This window comes from Typha latifolia, chromosome 2 (assembly GCF_019914945.1).
Source record: "Typha latifolia isolate L0001 chromosome 2, TyphaL0001v2, whole genome shotgun sequence".
In the NCBI taxonomy this organism is placed as follows: domain Eukaryota; kingdom Viridiplantae; phylum Streptophyta; class Magnoliopsida; order Poales; family Typhaceae; genus Typha; species Typha latifolia.
In genome coordinates this window covers 18,137,306-18,153,832 of record NC_133087.1, presented here as the reverse complement: position 1 = coordinate 18,153,832, position 16,527 = coordinate 18,137,306, and the positions used below count along the sequence as shown (strand labels likewise).

Here is a 16,527-nt window from a genome sequence, read left to right as displayed (position 1 = left end):
TCATCTTTTATTATAGGAAAAATGTTTAACAGATTGTACGACATCAAAGTTAGCTTACTCGCTTCCATTGGATTGGATTCCTCTATTATAACCATCACCTGAAAGGGCCGAAACGTGGAAAGCATATTAAGTTCTTCTCCTCGTTTTAAAGATTACAATGGTAGTATCTTCACAGTAGCAATCTAACGAAGAGATAGTTGCAGCCACTCCTATATATTTGGGTTTGGTTAACATTGGCTCTCGTTGTCACTGAATGTAGAAGTGAAACAGCAAAGCCTTTCCTTCTTTTCTTTTTTACTTACATTCTATCACAACCAATGTCGATTTCTACGAGTTCCCAGCTTGTTTCCGCCCTTGCCATTACCTTTTCTTTCCTTTTGCTTGCCTCCGCAGAGGTCTTCTTCGAGGAACGTTTCCAAGGTATTAAGAATGACTCACCTCTTTAATTACCTCTCTTACTTCCACTTGATTTCTTTTCCAGTAACTCGTGTGTTAAAAGGGTAGTATGAATCTCTTATTTGCATTGGATCCATTATATTGCCTTGTAACCAAGATGATCATTCCATCAGCTAATTAAGAGTAAAAAAGAACTTCCCTAGTTACTTCACTGGATTCAGAAAAATTGGATGCATGAGCATGTACAAGAACTCGTCTGCTATATTTCCTGCATTGATGACTGATGTGCTTATCAATCTGTTGCGTTTACAATGTCTCAACATGGAAAGTGAAGATGGCTGGGAGAAATGGTGGGTGAAATCTGACTGGAAGAAGGATGAGAAAATGGCTGGTGAGTGGAAGCACACTGCTGGTAACTGGAGTGCTGATCCTAATGACAAAGGTACTTCTCAAACAAAATTATAAACATGCATACTCAAGAGAAACAAAGGAAAAGAAATCACGATTTCCTCTTCGACTTCGATAACAAATATGTATTGATAAACTTCTTTGGAATGCAGGTATACAGACCACTGAGGATTACCGATTCTATGCCATTTCAGCAGAGTTCCCAGAGTTCAGTAACAAAGACAGACCACTAGTGTTCCAGTTCTCAGTCAAGCGCGAGCAGAAGTATGGCTGTGCTGGCGCATACATGAAGCTGCTCAGTGGTGAAGTTGATCAAAAAATGTTTGGTGGTGAGACCCCCTATAGGTAATTGCACATAAATCAAACTTCATACCAGAGCAATATTTATAATGTGACCGTAAGGGAAATAGCCTGTCCAACAATAGAAATAAGACTGCGTACCTCTTGCCCTCTTCAGTCCCTGTCAGCATATGTACTGTGATCATTTGTTGTTCATGTAAATTGCAGCATCATGTTTGGTCCAGACATCTGTGGACAAAACACAAAGAAGGTTCATGCTATTCTTTCACGGAATGGAACGAACCACTTGATCAAGAAGGAAGTTCCATGTGAGACTGACCAGCTAACTCATGTATACACTCTCATCATCCGCCCGGATGCTACGTACAGTATCCTCATTGACAATGAGGAGAAAGAGTCAGGAAGTTTATATAATGACTGGGATATTCTTCCTCCCAAGAAAATTCCAGATCCTGAAGCCAGAAAGGTAGGCACCATCCTTGTCAGGAAGCATCATTTGCCATACATGTATGCATGTTCGTACGTATGTACGTAATATGCCTACGTACATACATATGTAGTGATGAATCTTTTTGTTGCTAATCTACAGCCTGAAGATTGGGATGATGAAAAATTTATTCATGATCCCGAGGAAAAGAAACTAGAGGTAACCCATTCATTTTTCTGTTCATCATTCACAGATTAAAGTACTAAACAATTTTTCCTACAGTCTGAATCTTTGAGCATCAGTTCCTTTAATAACCGAAGAAATTGATCGAGGGAGTTCGACCTTGCTCTATTTCCTTCAAAAATCATGCTCACTCTCTAGTGGCTAAGCTACACGGTCTCTGCTTGGCATTAGCTATAAGTCACAATTGACTGTGACTAACATTTCCTTAGCTGACGTTATCATTGATAATGTTGAAGAATTAAAATGGCATTTCCAAGGAGATAGCTCATACTAATGCTGAAAAGATTTACAATGGTGGTGTGGAGAAAGTGATCTAAAACTTGAACTTATGATATTTCGTATGGTTGCTACAGCATGAAGACTCAAACGAAAAATTACATGGTGAATCAGAAGCATCAGATGTGACAGATCCTGAACAGAAAGAACTTCAAAAACAAAAGGTATTACCTTTCCCCACTTCTCCAAATATGTTAATATCTTGTAGCTAACTGAAAATATTGATTAGAAATTTAGAAGAAGACCTTATCAAATATCTGTTCTTCAGCAGAAAATTAGGAATCCCAACTACAAAGGAGAATGGAAAGCACCATTAATTGATAATCCAGGTTATTTCTTTTTCTCTATTACCTTCCTTTGATTTATGATCAAAGGGTTTGACCCACCACTTTATAGCAGATTACAAGGAAGACCCAGATATTTACATTTATCCTAACTTGAGATACATCGGCATTGAGTTGTGGCAGGTATATGTGCTGAGTTAGAGAGGAACAACTTATGCATTCTTAAACTACTGATGTGATAATTCATATGACAGGTTAAAGCAGGAACTCTCTTTGACAATATTGTAGTATGTGATGACCCTGAGTATGCAAAGAAGCTTGCTGAGGATACCTGGGGCAGACAGAAGGATGTCTGTGTCCTACTACATCTTGTTCCTTCTTTCATTTTCTTATAACTGCGAGGTTCATTCTGAGGTGCTAATGTTTGCAGGCCGAGGAAGAAGCGTTCAATGAAGATGAGAGGACAAGACAAGACGAGGTTTGGCTGCATTTCATTTTCATCTACAATTCCTCAATATCTTTCAAAAGAATGGCAACTTGAGTAACTTTAGACTGCAAAGCTAGCATAATATTTATTGATGTTTCATGTGAAAATAGCATGTAAGGTTAAGTTTAGGTATCTAACATATGAAAATTTGAATGTCATGAAATGATTGCATGAAGTTGATTATGTGCAAGTTATATGGTCCTATAGAGAAAAAAACTCCTAATAACTTATTAGAATTCATCATGCCCTCTCATCTTCTTGATATCTTTAATTTGCAACTCAAAGCTTAGATGTACTGTTGTTCAATATTAGGCTGATTTTGCTTACTTCAAGAAATCTAACCAGCTTATGTTTTTTTCAGGGAAAGTTTGATCTAGAAAAATATGTAAAATCCTTATAATGTTGACCATTACTGTTCCTATTATGATCCATCAACTTGCTAAATCACACATGGCATTTCTGTATTTGTCAGTATAAGCAAGATGAAAGGGAGGATGAGGAAGATGCCGATGCTAACACAGTGCAGGATGCAGACACGGAGAAACATGTATCAGTATAGCTGCATTCCAAATATGCTTGATAGACCTAAGAAAGCAGCATCTATTGATTCTGTTTATTTATTCGCTCTTACTCTTTTTCCTTTGTGATTTCAGGATGAGCTATGAATAGAGGAAGAAACAGAGCAGATACGGAAGTTTCACCAAGCTATTCTACAAAAAAATCATCTGATCCTTATGATTTTTTTTCTTTTCATTTTGTTCCAAAACTGGGACTTACATGCTAAGCTAGTTTACAGAAACAATAATAGCACATCCTGGATTAGAATCTCAGGAAAATAAAATCACAATAGCTTCAGCATCTTCTGTGCAATATTCTTTTTATTGGAATACTTATTGCAGGTAAAACTGAAGCCTGGTATGGTCAGAATGTTACAAGTGAATGTGAGTTACCAGAGACCCTACGAATAACAATGTCTAAGAGAGTTTTCTATTTCAAAATACCTTATGTTCCAATATAAAAGAGCCTACAAACAACAGTCAGACAATTCTCACCTTACCTCAGCACCTAATAAAATTCAATTAAAGAATCATCCAGGACAGAGTTTGACAGAATCTTTTTAGTACTCTCGTGATTTTAGATCCATATGCCTGGACATTTTGTATAATATTAGAGGCCATACCTAGAACACCTATTAAGAAATAAACGGAACCTCCTGCAGTGTACAAAATAAACTTAGTAGCTGAGTATAGACATTTCTTTCCTCCCCACATGGATAAAAGTAAGTAAACATGAATTAATTCTAACTCCCACATGATGAAAAAAAGTAAAAGATCGCGAGAAGAAAATAATCCTATTTGACCGCTGTACATTGCTAGCATCAGGAAATAGAACAACCACAAATTTCAAGTAATTGGCCAAGCCGCTAAAGTAGATAAAGTGTGATAAATCCTGTCAGAACAGCTAACCTGTTAATAAGTGCCCCAGTTGGCAGAAGATTGTCAAAAACTTAAAGACTGTTGGAACTGGGAAGCTCCTTACCAAACTCGAAATTGAATCTTCTTTTGGATATTTCAAAGTTAGGAAGCCTCACAGCTTATCTCCGATTCAAAATCACTTCATTGTCTGATTTCATACTTGACAAATTTCAAGCTTTGAGACCCAGTACCTGAGCTGCTTGGCCACTTCTCCTGCAACAGTGGACCCATAGGAGATGAACTTCTTAATAGCATTTCCCCCTCCAAGAAAATCATAGACATCCTCCTCGAATACTGCATTTATCATCCGCACATCATTGAGAGAGAGCTCTGAAATTTGGCACTTCCTTGCAACGCACAAAGCAACAGACGTTCCAACTATTTCATGAGAAGTTCTGAATGGAATCCCCTGTACAGCAAAAGGAACACACACTAAAATCCTGGAAAGAAGTAACTGATCGAAAAACAAAAGAAACAAAATTCAGAGAATTACCAAGAAGTCAGATATGAAACCGAGATTTATGATGAAGATAAGTATCCGATAAGAATGACTAAGAAAGGGACCACCTCGTTCATGATTGCTATTTAGCTATCATCCTAACCTGGCAATCTTAAGTGCCATTAAAATCTTACCTCAAATCTCATGTCACAAACTTATATTTACTAAACCGAGCTTTAAATTAACTTTACTCCATGTGTCAAATTCTGAAAGGCAAGGCAATAGTAGAATTACTTTCTTGACAAGATAATCTGCCAGGGTCATGGCATCAAGATACCCAGCTGGTAGCACTTTGTATTTTAGCATGGTTGAAAGAAAAGTTTTATGCAAACTCAGTAGATACCTCGAGCATTCCTAGTATAGCTTTAACACTGTCAAACAACGGTTCCTTCCTGCTCCCAAAGAAACAATTACATCAGATCCAACTTCTCAGACAGATGAAAGGAAAGTAGAAAATGAACCTAGAAAAAGGATAAGTACTTGTAGGTCACGATTGTAGGCTTGTGGAAGCACTTTGCAGAGAACTCGGAGAGAAACAAGATCTCTAACTACTATAGAAGACTTCCCACGAACAAGTTCCATTGGATATGGATTTTTTCTTCTGTGGCATAATGCTGCTTCCAGTTGAAACTGAGTCACCTGGGGTCAAGAAACCAAACTCCTCTGATGCCCACAAGACCCATTCTTCACCAAGCCTTTGAAAGATGGATTGCTGCAATAGAATTGGCGGACAGAAGCTCCAAGACAAAATCCCTATCTGATACTGCATCAATACTATAGTACACAATATTTCAGACCAACTTTGTTTAGAAAGGAGGTAAGATGAGAACTCCAATAGCACTTAACATAAAGTTTCACATAAATATTGTAGGAAATTGAGGCTAGGATAAAGCCTGTTGTGTCTTAAGCAGAGTTAAGCATAAGATATTAACTCAAATGCCATTGATAGATCAAAGAAATACCTGTTGCTCATAGGAACAGTAAATTTTAGTTCTCTTGAAGTCGGAAGTTCATTTGATCCATACAGTTTGACCAGCCTGCCAGCATCACGTTCAAGCCATACATTTTGCGATGTATTGTCAATTTAGCTGGATCTAATATGCAGGCTTGTTATATAACTAAAGGTGAAAAAAAAAAACTCATTCACCTGCAAATTTATTATAATCAAAATCTATGCAAAAAAAGAAAGCATATAGATAAGCAAGTCTAGTTAATTGAGGGATGTCATGCAAAATGTAGATATAGCAGGTCTTATAAACCAAGTTCTTAACTGTTACTTCCATTAGACGTCTCCTCTTTTACACAGCTCCCATGTAAATTACTACATTCTAAAAGTATAAAGTCATTTATTCATCTTTCACAAAACTTCCTGAAATAATAGTTTCAGAAAATGAGAGCATAAGTTAGTTGTTGCTACAAATTCTGCGTTCACAAACCAGGTATCATGCAATTACGTCTTCAACTTGTCCATATTCCTGGAAAACTTCTACAGTAAGTGCTACTCGAACTCCAACATGAGTCTTATACTTATTCATTTCGAGGAGATTAATACATTTCAGATATTTCATATTGATTACATCTTTAAGAACATTAATGTTGTAAATTGTAATGTCTACTGGATTTTTGTTGAAAGTAAATAAATAAGGAAATAAGGAACTGCATCTGGATTTTATATAAGTAAATAAGGAATTGCATCTGGACTTTTGGAAGCAAATGAGAAGTAACATTACAGTTATTATCTATTACCTGTCCAACATCTGGATTTTGACTTCTTGCAGTGTGGAGCTTCTTTGCGAATTAACCAATTATATCAGTCAGCATTGCTTCTATATTCATTTGTACATCCTCTCTGTCCTTTTGCCACTCAAATCCCCCGGCTTCAATGCTTCTCTTGATCTCATGAGGACCATGCAATATGTCGTCTCCTTCACTGACGGTTATCAAACCCTGCAGCAATTTGAAAATTATCCAACATGATCCATATAACAAAAGTTTTGCAATAACAAGAAATACTAAAATAATCACACTAGAGACTTTCTCGAGATGCAATGGCATAATAGTACTTTATCTAGGGATATTTCCTTGGATTGTTATATCTGAACTTTCAAAAGAATTAAAAATGATACGGGAGTTTTAAACAACCTGTATCCATTATTAAGTGTTCGTCGCGAAAAGAACCTAAAAGCAACCGCATTACAAAGGAGCAATTCGCCATACAAATTTTTTTTTCTTGGAAAGAATTCGCCATATATTTGAGAGACATCAATGTTGAAAAAGTACCTGTCGCGCGAGCATGTTTGCGTGGACGAGGCTGACCACAATATCGTGCTTGTAGAGCTCCTTGTCGAAGAAGACGGACTCGGTAAACCGCTCTACCGCCCCGTAGCTTGCTCTCCGTCTTCTTCTTCATCTCCGGCTTCAGCACCGCCGTCGGGGCTATGGGTTTGACCTCCGAAACGAGGCGAAGCTTCTGAAACGAGACGGGAGACGGACGCGGTGGCCCTATCTGTTTTTTCTGATGGCGATTGGCGATGCTGACGAGAGTAATTACTCTGAATGCACCACGATTCGGGTTTATTCCTAATTTTGTCGATTAGTCACGGATAAGAGAAAACGTGACAAGGATAAATGAGGAACTTATCCATATATCTTGTCGCTTGGTTAAAAACCCAACCTAAACGGCTAAACCTTGTACTGTTATACCCATCTCTCTTCTCAGGCCCCCTCCATTAATGGCGTTCTAAGTGCTCTTTCCGAGGGAAACCCCAAAGCCCTAGATTTTTATGGCTTCTTACATCTCCATACTCTTGATATTGGCTACCTCCTTCAGAGTAAGCAGGTCTTAGCATCACATTATGTCCGTTTACTGTTGCTATTTTTCAATTGTGATTTGTGAAGAGTTTATAATTGATTGAACTACATAGAAGACATGATTACTATGAACATTTGCATGATTATTGATTACTTCTCTTTATGGTAGCATTGTTTTCTTTTTGAATGATTAGCAGATAATGGTGTCCATGCATTACTATCTTATTGGGTTGAGTTCAAGGAGCTGAACTTTTTATGCACACATACTTTTTTTAAGTTTTGTCTCAAAAGTGTTGCTGTCCTTATTGGTGATAAAATTGAGCTGTAAAGGCTTAAAAGATTGGTGGAGTTCTTTTAAAAAAATTTAGATGTTGTAGTATCTCTGGATCTTAGGGTTATGTTTGCATAGTTGTCCTTGTGAGTGACTTTTGTAGTGGACCTGTCTTCATATTTGTGGATCACAAATTTAGTTATGGATACTTCAAATCTTTCATCTTTTATTTTATCAGAATTGTTTACGAAAAGATAACAGTTTTGCTCATCCTTGCACTTAGCATTTCTTCCCATTGTCTAGCTGTATGTTGCTTTCTGGTACATAGATATGTATATATAAATGTTTCTTTTCAGTAAGCTTTGTAATGGCCTCAATTAAATGCAAGGTTTTAAAAGCCGTTGGTGATAGATGGGTGTTAGGGACCACCAATACCTAGGCATAAGGCGAGTGCCTAGGAAGATGAATCAAGACAGATCAAAATAAATGATTGAAAGGAATAATTAAGATAAAGATATTTAGTACTAATGAATCCTACTAATAACTAATGAAATGATTGAAAGGAATAATGAGGTACTTTGCATTAGTTTGCTTGGGAAAAGATACTGTGGTCCAAATTGAAATTCCAAATATCTTTCTGTTTCTTTATCATCCTTTTCCTGCTGTTTCTAGTGAGAAGTAGGCAAATAGCAATATTCTTCAATTTTAAAGGGTTTGGTAGTGGATTTGTTTTAAAAGAATTCCCCTCAAACATGTTGTTGGTTGAAGGACATTCTCACTTGTAATTAATGAAACAGTAACACATAGTTGTGACCTTGTTATATTAGATTACAATATTTGGGTGCTTATAATCTTTTAATCTTCAGCCATAACCTTGTCAGGTTGCCCAAGTTGGAAAGAGACTTGGAGTGGATAAAGGTACTTTACAGACACATGAGGGCTACTTTCTCAACTAGACTCAACTAGACTGCTACTGGAATTTCAAAGGAGTCAGATGAATGATTCAACAAGTTTACGACTGGCTGCCTGTAAGTTACTTGCCCTTTTCAATTACTCATGGTAGAATATCTAAATAAAGTATCAGGTGGGATGTGTATGCATTAGGCAGTGAATTTGTTTACCTGGTGTTTCATGGTGAAGCTGAATCATCCATCATCTGGAGTGCCATATAGTTATGTCTTCAATCTTTGATAAGTTGGCAGTATCATGCATTTATATATGTGTCATCGATCTAAAAGTGTTTTCAAAATCTTAAACAGGTGCAGAAGTGGAGAGTGCCGTGGATCCATCAAGAATCATGATATCTCAGGTTGCATGATGGAATTACTCAGCGTAAGCCACCAAGGCCACAGTAAGAGGATTTTTTTTATCAAGCAAATAAATGAGGGCCGAGTTCAGCTTTTCAAATTAATTCTCACTTACAATCCTGTTCTGGAGCTTTTTCAGGAGAACAAATTTCCATGGAACCTGGTGGAGAGCTACACCAACTAGGAGCATTAAGCATGCTCAAAAGTGGATCAATTTACATTTTATCTGTGAATTACAATAGATACTTGTGAGTATCTTCTAAAGTTACTGTTTTATAGTTCGATTGCTTGTATGTTGTCTTCATTAAATGGAAGCCAATCTGAATACTAGGTGGCAGAATTCAGCCTCTTTTTGCTTCTCCAATTTGTATTTCCATTATCTCGCCTCACTCAGACAATATCTATCTTCCAGTAGGATTATTCATTTTGTCTTGTTCACTTTCTAGTATCTTCCTCTTCCTTAAATGAAATAAAAACTAGAATGCTGCCAGTTCCAGTGGTACAAATGCCCCAAATAGTCCCACGATTCTGTGGAAAACAAACACATTTCGTACTGCCAATGCCGACACAAGTTTGCTTTTCTTCTCTTCTGAAATTATGTTTGGCACATTACTTGCAGAACAAATGGATGTACATATATTGAACAATAACCTCCCATCTCTTCTGTGATGCTTTACGAAGGATAGCACAAAGGTGTATCAACAAATAGAAGAAAAGTTACAAGACTTTTAACAGAATGAGTTCTACTATCTTCTCTATTATGAACATTTGTTTGACTGACGTTCATGAATGTATTTGAATTGTATGTTGGTGCAGCTCCTCATCCTCTTCCACCTCATGAATGGATGAATCATCTCTTCTCTGCTTGAAAACAAAAGCACATTAGGAAAAAAAGTTCAGATCAGCTGGTGCTTCCACTAATGACTCTTTTCTACTTTATCTCACTAGATATTAATGCTGCAGGTCAGAAAGGAATCTTGCAACTAACCTGGAGCTGCTCTAACTGATACTGCCGCTGCGCATGCTGAATTGCCGACATCATACGCAATACAAAATAGAATGGCAACAAGATTCCACTGGCCCTTAGTAAGAATACCTGCAGAGGAGTACTCTTCAGTTAAATGTGATCCAAATCTTACAGAAATGGAAGCAAGCCATGCAGGCAAGTACTTACTGTGAGCAGAGTGAAGGCATAATGATCGGCTCCGACTGTTAACACTGCAATGAGATGTCTAACCAACAGCATAGCTGTGAACTGCATATATTTGAGCATCAGCAATTAGCATCAGAAGTATAAGGATTGTGATTATTGCTCTTTGAGAGGAAAATTCCAACTGCTTACCATGGCAGCTATAGTTCTACACCAAGAGGCTCTTCTTTCAGCCGCAGGAGAACAGACAGCATAATGCAATTCCAATGCATCATCAGCGGCTGTTTCATTTGGTCCTCTGTTCTGGGGTTCATAATTTAGCCTGGGAACCTGTAGACTTCCTCTGTTGCAAGTGAAATAAAGTTAGCAATTTATCATATTCCTAATATTTGTGATGTAATGAATTGAGCTCAAAGGTATATATATATATATATATAACAGGTATGAGCAAGATGAGCTGAGCCCAGTGGGCCCCACAATATCCTCCTATGAACTCAGCAGGATAAGAGAATGCTAAAAGGCTGCAAGTTCTACAGGGGAACGACTCAGACCACAGTATAGAAAGTTGATTATAGATTAGAGTGGGACCCGCTTCTCTCTGTCACTCATTTATTAAGGCAAAATTTGAATTGGCTATCAGATCATCTCTTCTCATCTCATCTCAACTCAGCTCTGGACCCAATTCAAATTTGAAGAGCAGGTGGCAACTGGGTCGGGCCCCACTCTTATCAGTGTGGAATCTTTATAAATAGACAATAGTATAAAAATTACTTTACCTAATGGTGACAGCCACATCGATCAGCTGGGCTTTCTTTGGAGGAACAGTATAGTTTGGTTCGAAGTTCTGCAAGAATTGTTCAAATAGAAGATTATTCTAATGGAAAAAAAAACAAATAGCTGTTAAAGTTTAAAATTTTCTTATGATAACCGTAGATTAACAGAGTTCAATCAGGAAAACAACATAAGATACAATTTTTAAGAACAAGGAAAAGAAAACATAGGAAGGTGATTAATTCCCTTCCCAAAGAAAACCAAAAACCCAGCTTTCTTTTGATTAAAGAATGAAGGGAAAAAAAAAAAAAAAAATATATATATATATATATATATATATCCATCTCTTCTTTTTCACTCATTCTGGATTCTAACCTGAAGGCAAATCTCGCACAAGGTACTCCCTTTCTCATCACACCATCTCTGGATACATTCCCTGTGAGCAAACTGGAACATGAAGAAAATAACAAAAATTAGAACAAGAATTAAGAACAACCCCTCTAAGTAAACAAGAGGAGAACGATATTTCTCCACCAGTTTGATTACCTTGAGAGTCCCAGAGCAAGCACAGGGGGATTCCATGCTTGTGGACTCCTCTCCCTCCTCTTCATGGCATATTCTACACTGACATATGATCGAAGAAGAAGAAGAAGAAGAAGAAGAAGGAAGAGGAGGAGGAGGAGGAGGAGAAACCAACCCATCATCCATTAGCAACTTAGCTTCGTCGCAAACTCCAAATTTCATTCTCTCTCAATCTCTATTTCTCTCTCTCTCTCTCTCTCTCTCTCTCTTCTTTCTCTGCTTTATATAAGCCCAGAAAAGTAGAAGAAGAGTATAGACGTGGGATGCCATCGTAAATAGTTAAAATGACGGATAAGTCCCCTTGGACTCAGAACAGCTGACAAGAACACGGTTTGGTTATTATCCAGAAGGCTTGGTCTACGGTTGGACGGCAGTTGTAACCATGACATACGACTTTTTGACTACCACGTATGAAACGGATTCTTTTTTCCCCACAATTTATGACAACATTGAGGAGAAAAAAAGAAAAAAAAATTCAAATTGTCAATAGTTGGTTGGCATGACTTGAATTTTTCCACTAAGAAAATAAAATTCTCTATATTATTGTGCCTAATTGGAATTCAAACTTATATATGCATGTGTTTATATAATAAAAAAAATAGTTATATATGTACCTCTTTCTCTGATGGATGATGCATTCTAGACATATGACTCTTTCATTCGAGATAAAAAGTTTTTCTGTATGATTATCTTTTTGACATAAAGTTTCTTGCGTTGTTCTTTCGTTACATCATATAGCTCCTATGACATCAATAATTACAAAGTAGAGGAAGAAAAGATAGAATGATATTGTGTGCTATCGAATCTCCTTAGAAAAGATATTATATATCAAAGAGTAGCAATTTCAAATCCTGATATGAACTTTTATGATTTCTGGGCTAAAAACATTTGATAATTTAAAGCTCTGAATCAGATATTAGCTCAGCAGCAACAAGATCCAGGAAGCCAATTAACTATTATTTTGGCTTGCTTAGTGTCATTTTTTAAGTTCATTTTAACATTTCCTCTGAGCTATAGCTGGGACCAGTTAGCTTCTTCTATTTTTACTCTCATTTTTTTTTATAAAAAAAAATATATATTTCTAAGAACAACTAGCTTTTATGGCTAACCATTAATATGGTATGGTACAACACTAGCATAGGTCAAAGCTTTTGGTACTCGTCATCAAAGAATACTAAAGTTCCTCGTATCAATTTGTCAAATTTATAGAGCAACGATTAAGCACCAGTTAATAGTTGAGATAATATTCTATTCTATTCTAAATTTATCAAGGAATAAAATTATTACTTAAGAAGAGATGGTTGATCAAACTAATCGGTACTTTTAGTTAAGAACAGAGATAAATTACAAGTATTAAATTATTTGCTTACGTGGCGAGCCCTCCCCAATAAATATCAATAGAGAAACCGAACTAGTGATTAAGATTCGATTGTTTTGTGTGCTACTTAAATTTTACTATTTTATTTTCTAATAAAATTATAAATTAAGCAGCTTAAAAGATGGGAGATTAATAAGAATGATTCTACGATTAGAAAAGGCATTAATCCTAAACTAGTACTCCTAATCTTGTTTAACAAAACTGTCATCAAAATTAAAGTATCTTATATATGCTTTTGCTTGTGGATGAGAGAGAAAGCAACACATTGGACACGTGTAGGCTTTAGGGGGGCAGGGTGCATAAGTTTGATATGGATGGGATGCAAGAAACGGGATTAGGGGGGATTAACATCATAAGATGACTCAGATGAGTTCATCAATTTTGAATCCATCTCTCCTTTTTAGGGCCCACTTGGCCACCTCTTATCCTCTCTTGAGGGGCTCTTATGCTTATCCTTATTGTTGATCTTATCATACATTTTTTTTATAATTTCTTGGGTTAATATGAGGCTTCTTATCCTTATATTATATACCACACAAGTGGCGTGCCAAGTGAAAAATAATTTTGTTTAGAGTTAAAAGATATTTAATAATCAATTAGAAAGAGAGAGTGAAAGAGGCACTCGTTATATTATATATAAGATACACACATTTTTTTCACATTTGAATATGGCTAAATAACTTAAATACTATTCTTTTTAAGCAACAAGTAAATTTACAAAATTAAATTAAATTAAAAAGATTGGTATTTACTAGAGAGAAAGTGTCAAATTTATTATTGGACTAAAGATAATAAGCCCGACCGTGCACGTGGTTGGTGTCGTGTGGTCACTAAAGTGGGGGATATTTGCACTAGTATAAGCCCGAGTATTAAGCCATAATTAAATTGAATGTGTCAATTAAAATCAAAATGTCCATCTTTTAATTGGTGCAATTTTAGGAGAGAGTACGATTAGTGTAAAACCTAGAGATTATTAGAATTGTAGTCACTTTTAGGACACAGTCTAATTGCTTCCAGTGCAATCTAAGTTTAAGATCGTATAATTTTAATGGCCGACTTAAATTACGTTAGCATCATCATATTTGTAGTCTTTGGTTGGTTTTGCCCATTAAAAGAAAAGGATTTTATATATATATATATATAAAATATCCAATTTTTGTTGTATCTTCTGAACGGTTTCTGCAGCCAATTAGAGATTGCCGCGTACGCAATTAACATCTCTAATAAGTTCTCTTTGGTCCACGCACCTCATTCTTAGGAGAAGGACATCAAAATTAGTGGCAGATATTCTTCAACTACCTTAGCCTTACCCAATTCAAAGAAGGTTCTAGTTAGATGATGGAAGTCCTCAAACGTCAAATTAATGTAGCTTTAACAGAGAGAAGAGGTCAATTTTTAGAGGGAAGAAAAGAAAAAAGAAAAAAGAAAAAGATTAGCACGCCACTTGTGCACCCAAATCAAACACGTCAATTGAGATGAATGGTGATTGAAATGGACTCGTATAAGGTGTCGAGATTTGTTCTGGAATTTTGTGATTTGGTCCAATTGGAAGTAATCCAACCTAGATTTTACTTTTGATCTTCTTCTGATACTTGTCATTTAGACATTTAATAAGATTCCATTGTCGGAGATTTGTATTGTGTGATTAATTCATGATTATTGTAATAAATTACTCTTCTACTAATATAATTACTATGGGCCGGCCCAACCCAAATGGTTTAGACCTGTGGGTGGACTTGGGTCCAGGTGAATAGATTGAAACGCCTAATTAATGGGATTGGTTCGGCCCATTAGAATTCCGACAGCCAGATTTTACTTATTATTGTATCGAGATCTTTTATTTTTTTATTAAAATACTCGAAGAAAAGATAGGGAAAGGCTATAGATAAGATTAAAAAAGAGAGAAGAATAATAAAAAAAATTTGCTCAGTAATTGCCAGCTCACCTTGTCTATTTAATAGAACTATTCACTGAGCCTTCCTTCCATCACGGCTCACGAAGACCTAGCCGCAGTTTCTCCACGGTGGCACGAACTGTGTCATATCCCTAGACTACCCTCCATCTTCAGTCTTATATTTCACAAACCTAGAGAATAGATTGAGGGCATTCATGGAAATCACCTAAAAGGAATGAGGAATCCATCTCCCTTTTAACAAACCACGGCGACGCCAAGGGAATTTGCTGCGAGCCCCCGGGAAACAACGAAACCGCTTCCCCCTCCCGTTTTATATTACCTCCAATATCTAACCGCTGGGTAAAGGGCCAATTTGAATCGAAGGAGTTCAGATCGCGTTTTACCTGAGAGATACTACGGATCCCCAAGTAGTGGAGATGGCAAGTGCGGGGCGTCGCATAGTGGTGGCGGTGGACGAGAGCGAAGAGAGCATGTACGCGCTCTCGTGGTGCCTCAAGAACGTGGCGGTGGCTGCGGCTGCGGCGGCGGCGGAGGAGGAGGATAGGTGTAAGGATACCATCGTCCTCCTCCACGCCCGACGGCCTCGCGTGGTCTATCCGGCGATGGACGGTACAGGTGAGCCTTTTCATGTTCGGATCCTAGGGCATTCTCGCCATCGCTGACCTTCGTAAAAATCTATCTTCTCTATTGTAAAAAATTCTATTATTTCCCTCAAGGATTTTACAGTTGGCGTCTTTTGTTCGCCTAAAATTTTTGAAATGAAAAAATTTCCCTATATTTTTTTTATCGAGTGGCAATTTTTGGTAAATTAATGTCAAACTCCCAGGGTACATGTTCTCGTCGGACATAGTGGCAAGCATGGAAAGATACGGCGGCGAGCTGTCGACCGCCGTGATAGAGAAGGCGAAGCAACTCTGCGCCGACTTCCCTGACGTGAGTTGCTTCAGTCAGTCCGTCCATTTAAAAAGATCACGATGTTGATCAACGGTTGGTGATGTGTGCAGGTGAAAGTGGAGACGATGGTGGAGAGCGGTGACCCGAGAGACGTCATCTGTGAGGCTGTGGGAAAAATGGAGGCTAATATGTTAGTGATGGGGAGTCATGGCTATGGCGCCATTAAAAGGTACGTTAATTATCATCACTTAGTTAATAGATTTGTTAATAAATCAAATAATATAACTTTATTATCTTATAGTGCTCTAATGATGTGGTTAATTTTTTGCAGGGCCTTCTTGGGTAGTGTGAGCAATCACTGTGCACAGAACGTTAAGTGCCCTGTACTCATAGTGAAAAGGCCTAAGCACTAATCAGAAGTCCTGTTGTTGTATATTAGTGTGAGCTAATTGGATTTTAAGGTGTACATTTGAGTGAGGAGAGTTTTTTCTATCAGTGTGGTGAAACTCAAATGGCTGTTTCTTGGTTTGTAAGTGTGGCTTGGAAGTCTCCTAAGGAATTCAATTGCCATTTTCTTGTGTATTGGAGTACTTGTCATATGTTCCTCTTCAGAATCATCTAGCATTCAGATGTTAATCTGAAGGAATAAGAGC

At 37.2% G+C, this 16,527-nt stretch overlaps 3 protein-coding genes and 2 long non-coding RNA genes across 13 annotated transcripts; 3 read left to right on the top strand and 2 right to left on the bottom strand.

Annotated features, from left to right (window-relative positions):
- Positions 1-247: 247 nt before the first annotated feature.
- On the top strand, positions 248-3,679 carry LOC140782403 (calreticulin-like). 4 transcript variants are annotated; one of them, XM_073128940.1, is made up of 12 exons: positions 248-420; positions 731-838; positions 957-1,149; positions 1,312-1,570; positions 1,694-1,750; positions 2,128-2,214; positions 2,319-2,379; positions 2,450-2,517; positions 2,589-2,684; positions 2,765-2,812; positions 3,294-3,368; positions 3,475-3,679. In XM_073128940.1, exons 1-12 carry the CDS (start codon positions 318-320, stop codon positions 3,484-3,486), a joined length of 1,167 nt encoding a protein of 388 aa, XP_072985041.1. In that variant the 5' UTR covers positions 248-317; the 3' UTR covers positions 3,487-3,679. The 4 variants fall into 4 exon arrangements, with proteins under 4 accessions (XP_072985041.1, XP_072985039.1, XP_072985042.1 ...); XM_073128938.1 differs by having other exon boundaries at positions 3,294-3,374; XM_073128941.1 differs by having other exon boundaries at positions 249-420; positions 2,322-2,379.
- Positions 843-7,377, bottom strand: LOC140782408 (uncharacterized). 4 transcript variants are annotated; one of them, XR_012107867.1, is made up of 9 exons: positions 7,076-7,340; positions 6,542-6,742; positions 5,758-5,883; positions 5,276-5,569; positions 5,030-5,187; positions 4,288-4,705; positions 2,666-2,818; positions 1,246-1,332; positions 843-1,143 (listed from the first exon to the last, which is right to left on the bottom strand). It is a non-coding gene; the product is annotated as an uncharacterized lncRNA (long non-coding RNA). The 4 variants fall into 4 exon arrangements; XR_012107865.1 differs by having other exon boundaries at positions 878-1,143; positions 5,139-5,187; positions 5,758-5,913; positions 7,076-7,377; XR_012107864.1 differs by having other exon boundaries at positions 878-1,143; positions 5,139-5,187; positions 5,758-5,889; positions 7,076-7,349.
- A 109-nt stretch (positions 7,378-7,486) lies between these two features.
- On the top strand, positions 7,487-10,711 carry LOC140782409 (uncharacterized). 3 transcript variants are annotated; one of them, XR_012107868.1, is made up of 5 exons: positions 7,487-7,626; positions 8,759-8,905; positions 9,137-9,228; positions 9,324-9,432; positions 9,804-10,711. It is a non-coding gene; the product is annotated as an uncharacterized lncRNA (long non-coding RNA). The 3 variants fall into 3 exon arrangements; XR_012107870.1 differs by having other exon boundaries at positions 7,487-7,634; XR_012107869.1 differs by having other exon boundaries at positions 7,489-7,626; positions 10,148-10,711.
- On the bottom strand, positions 9,762-11,902 carry LOC140782404 (uncharacterized). Its single transcript, XM_073128942.1, has 7 exons — positions 11,652-11,902; positions 11,481-11,552; positions 11,111-11,178; positions 10,527-10,677; positions 10,359-10,439; positions 10,173-10,280; positions 9,762-10,045 (listed from the first exon to the last, which is right to left on the bottom strand). The coding sequence occupies exons 1-7, from the start codon at positions 11,847-11,849 to the stop codon at positions 9,968-9,970; spliced, it is 756 nt and encodes a 251-aa protein (XP_072985043.1). The 5' UTR covers positions 11,850-11,902; the 3' UTR covers positions 9,762-9,967.
- A 3,262-nt stretch (positions 11,903-15,164) lies between these two features.
- On the top strand, positions 15,165-16,456 carry LOC140782405 (universal stress protein PHOS32-like). Its single transcript, XM_073128943.1, has 4 exons — positions 15,165-15,595; positions 15,807-15,913; positions 15,985-16,103; positions 16,206-16,456. Exons 1-4 carry the CDS (start codon positions 15,397-15,399, stop codon positions 16,285-16,287), a joined length of 507 nt encoding a protein of 168 aa, XP_072985044.1. The 5' UTR covers positions 15,165-15,396; the 3' UTR covers positions 16,288-16,456.
- Positions 16,457-16,527: the final 71 nt, after the last annotated feature.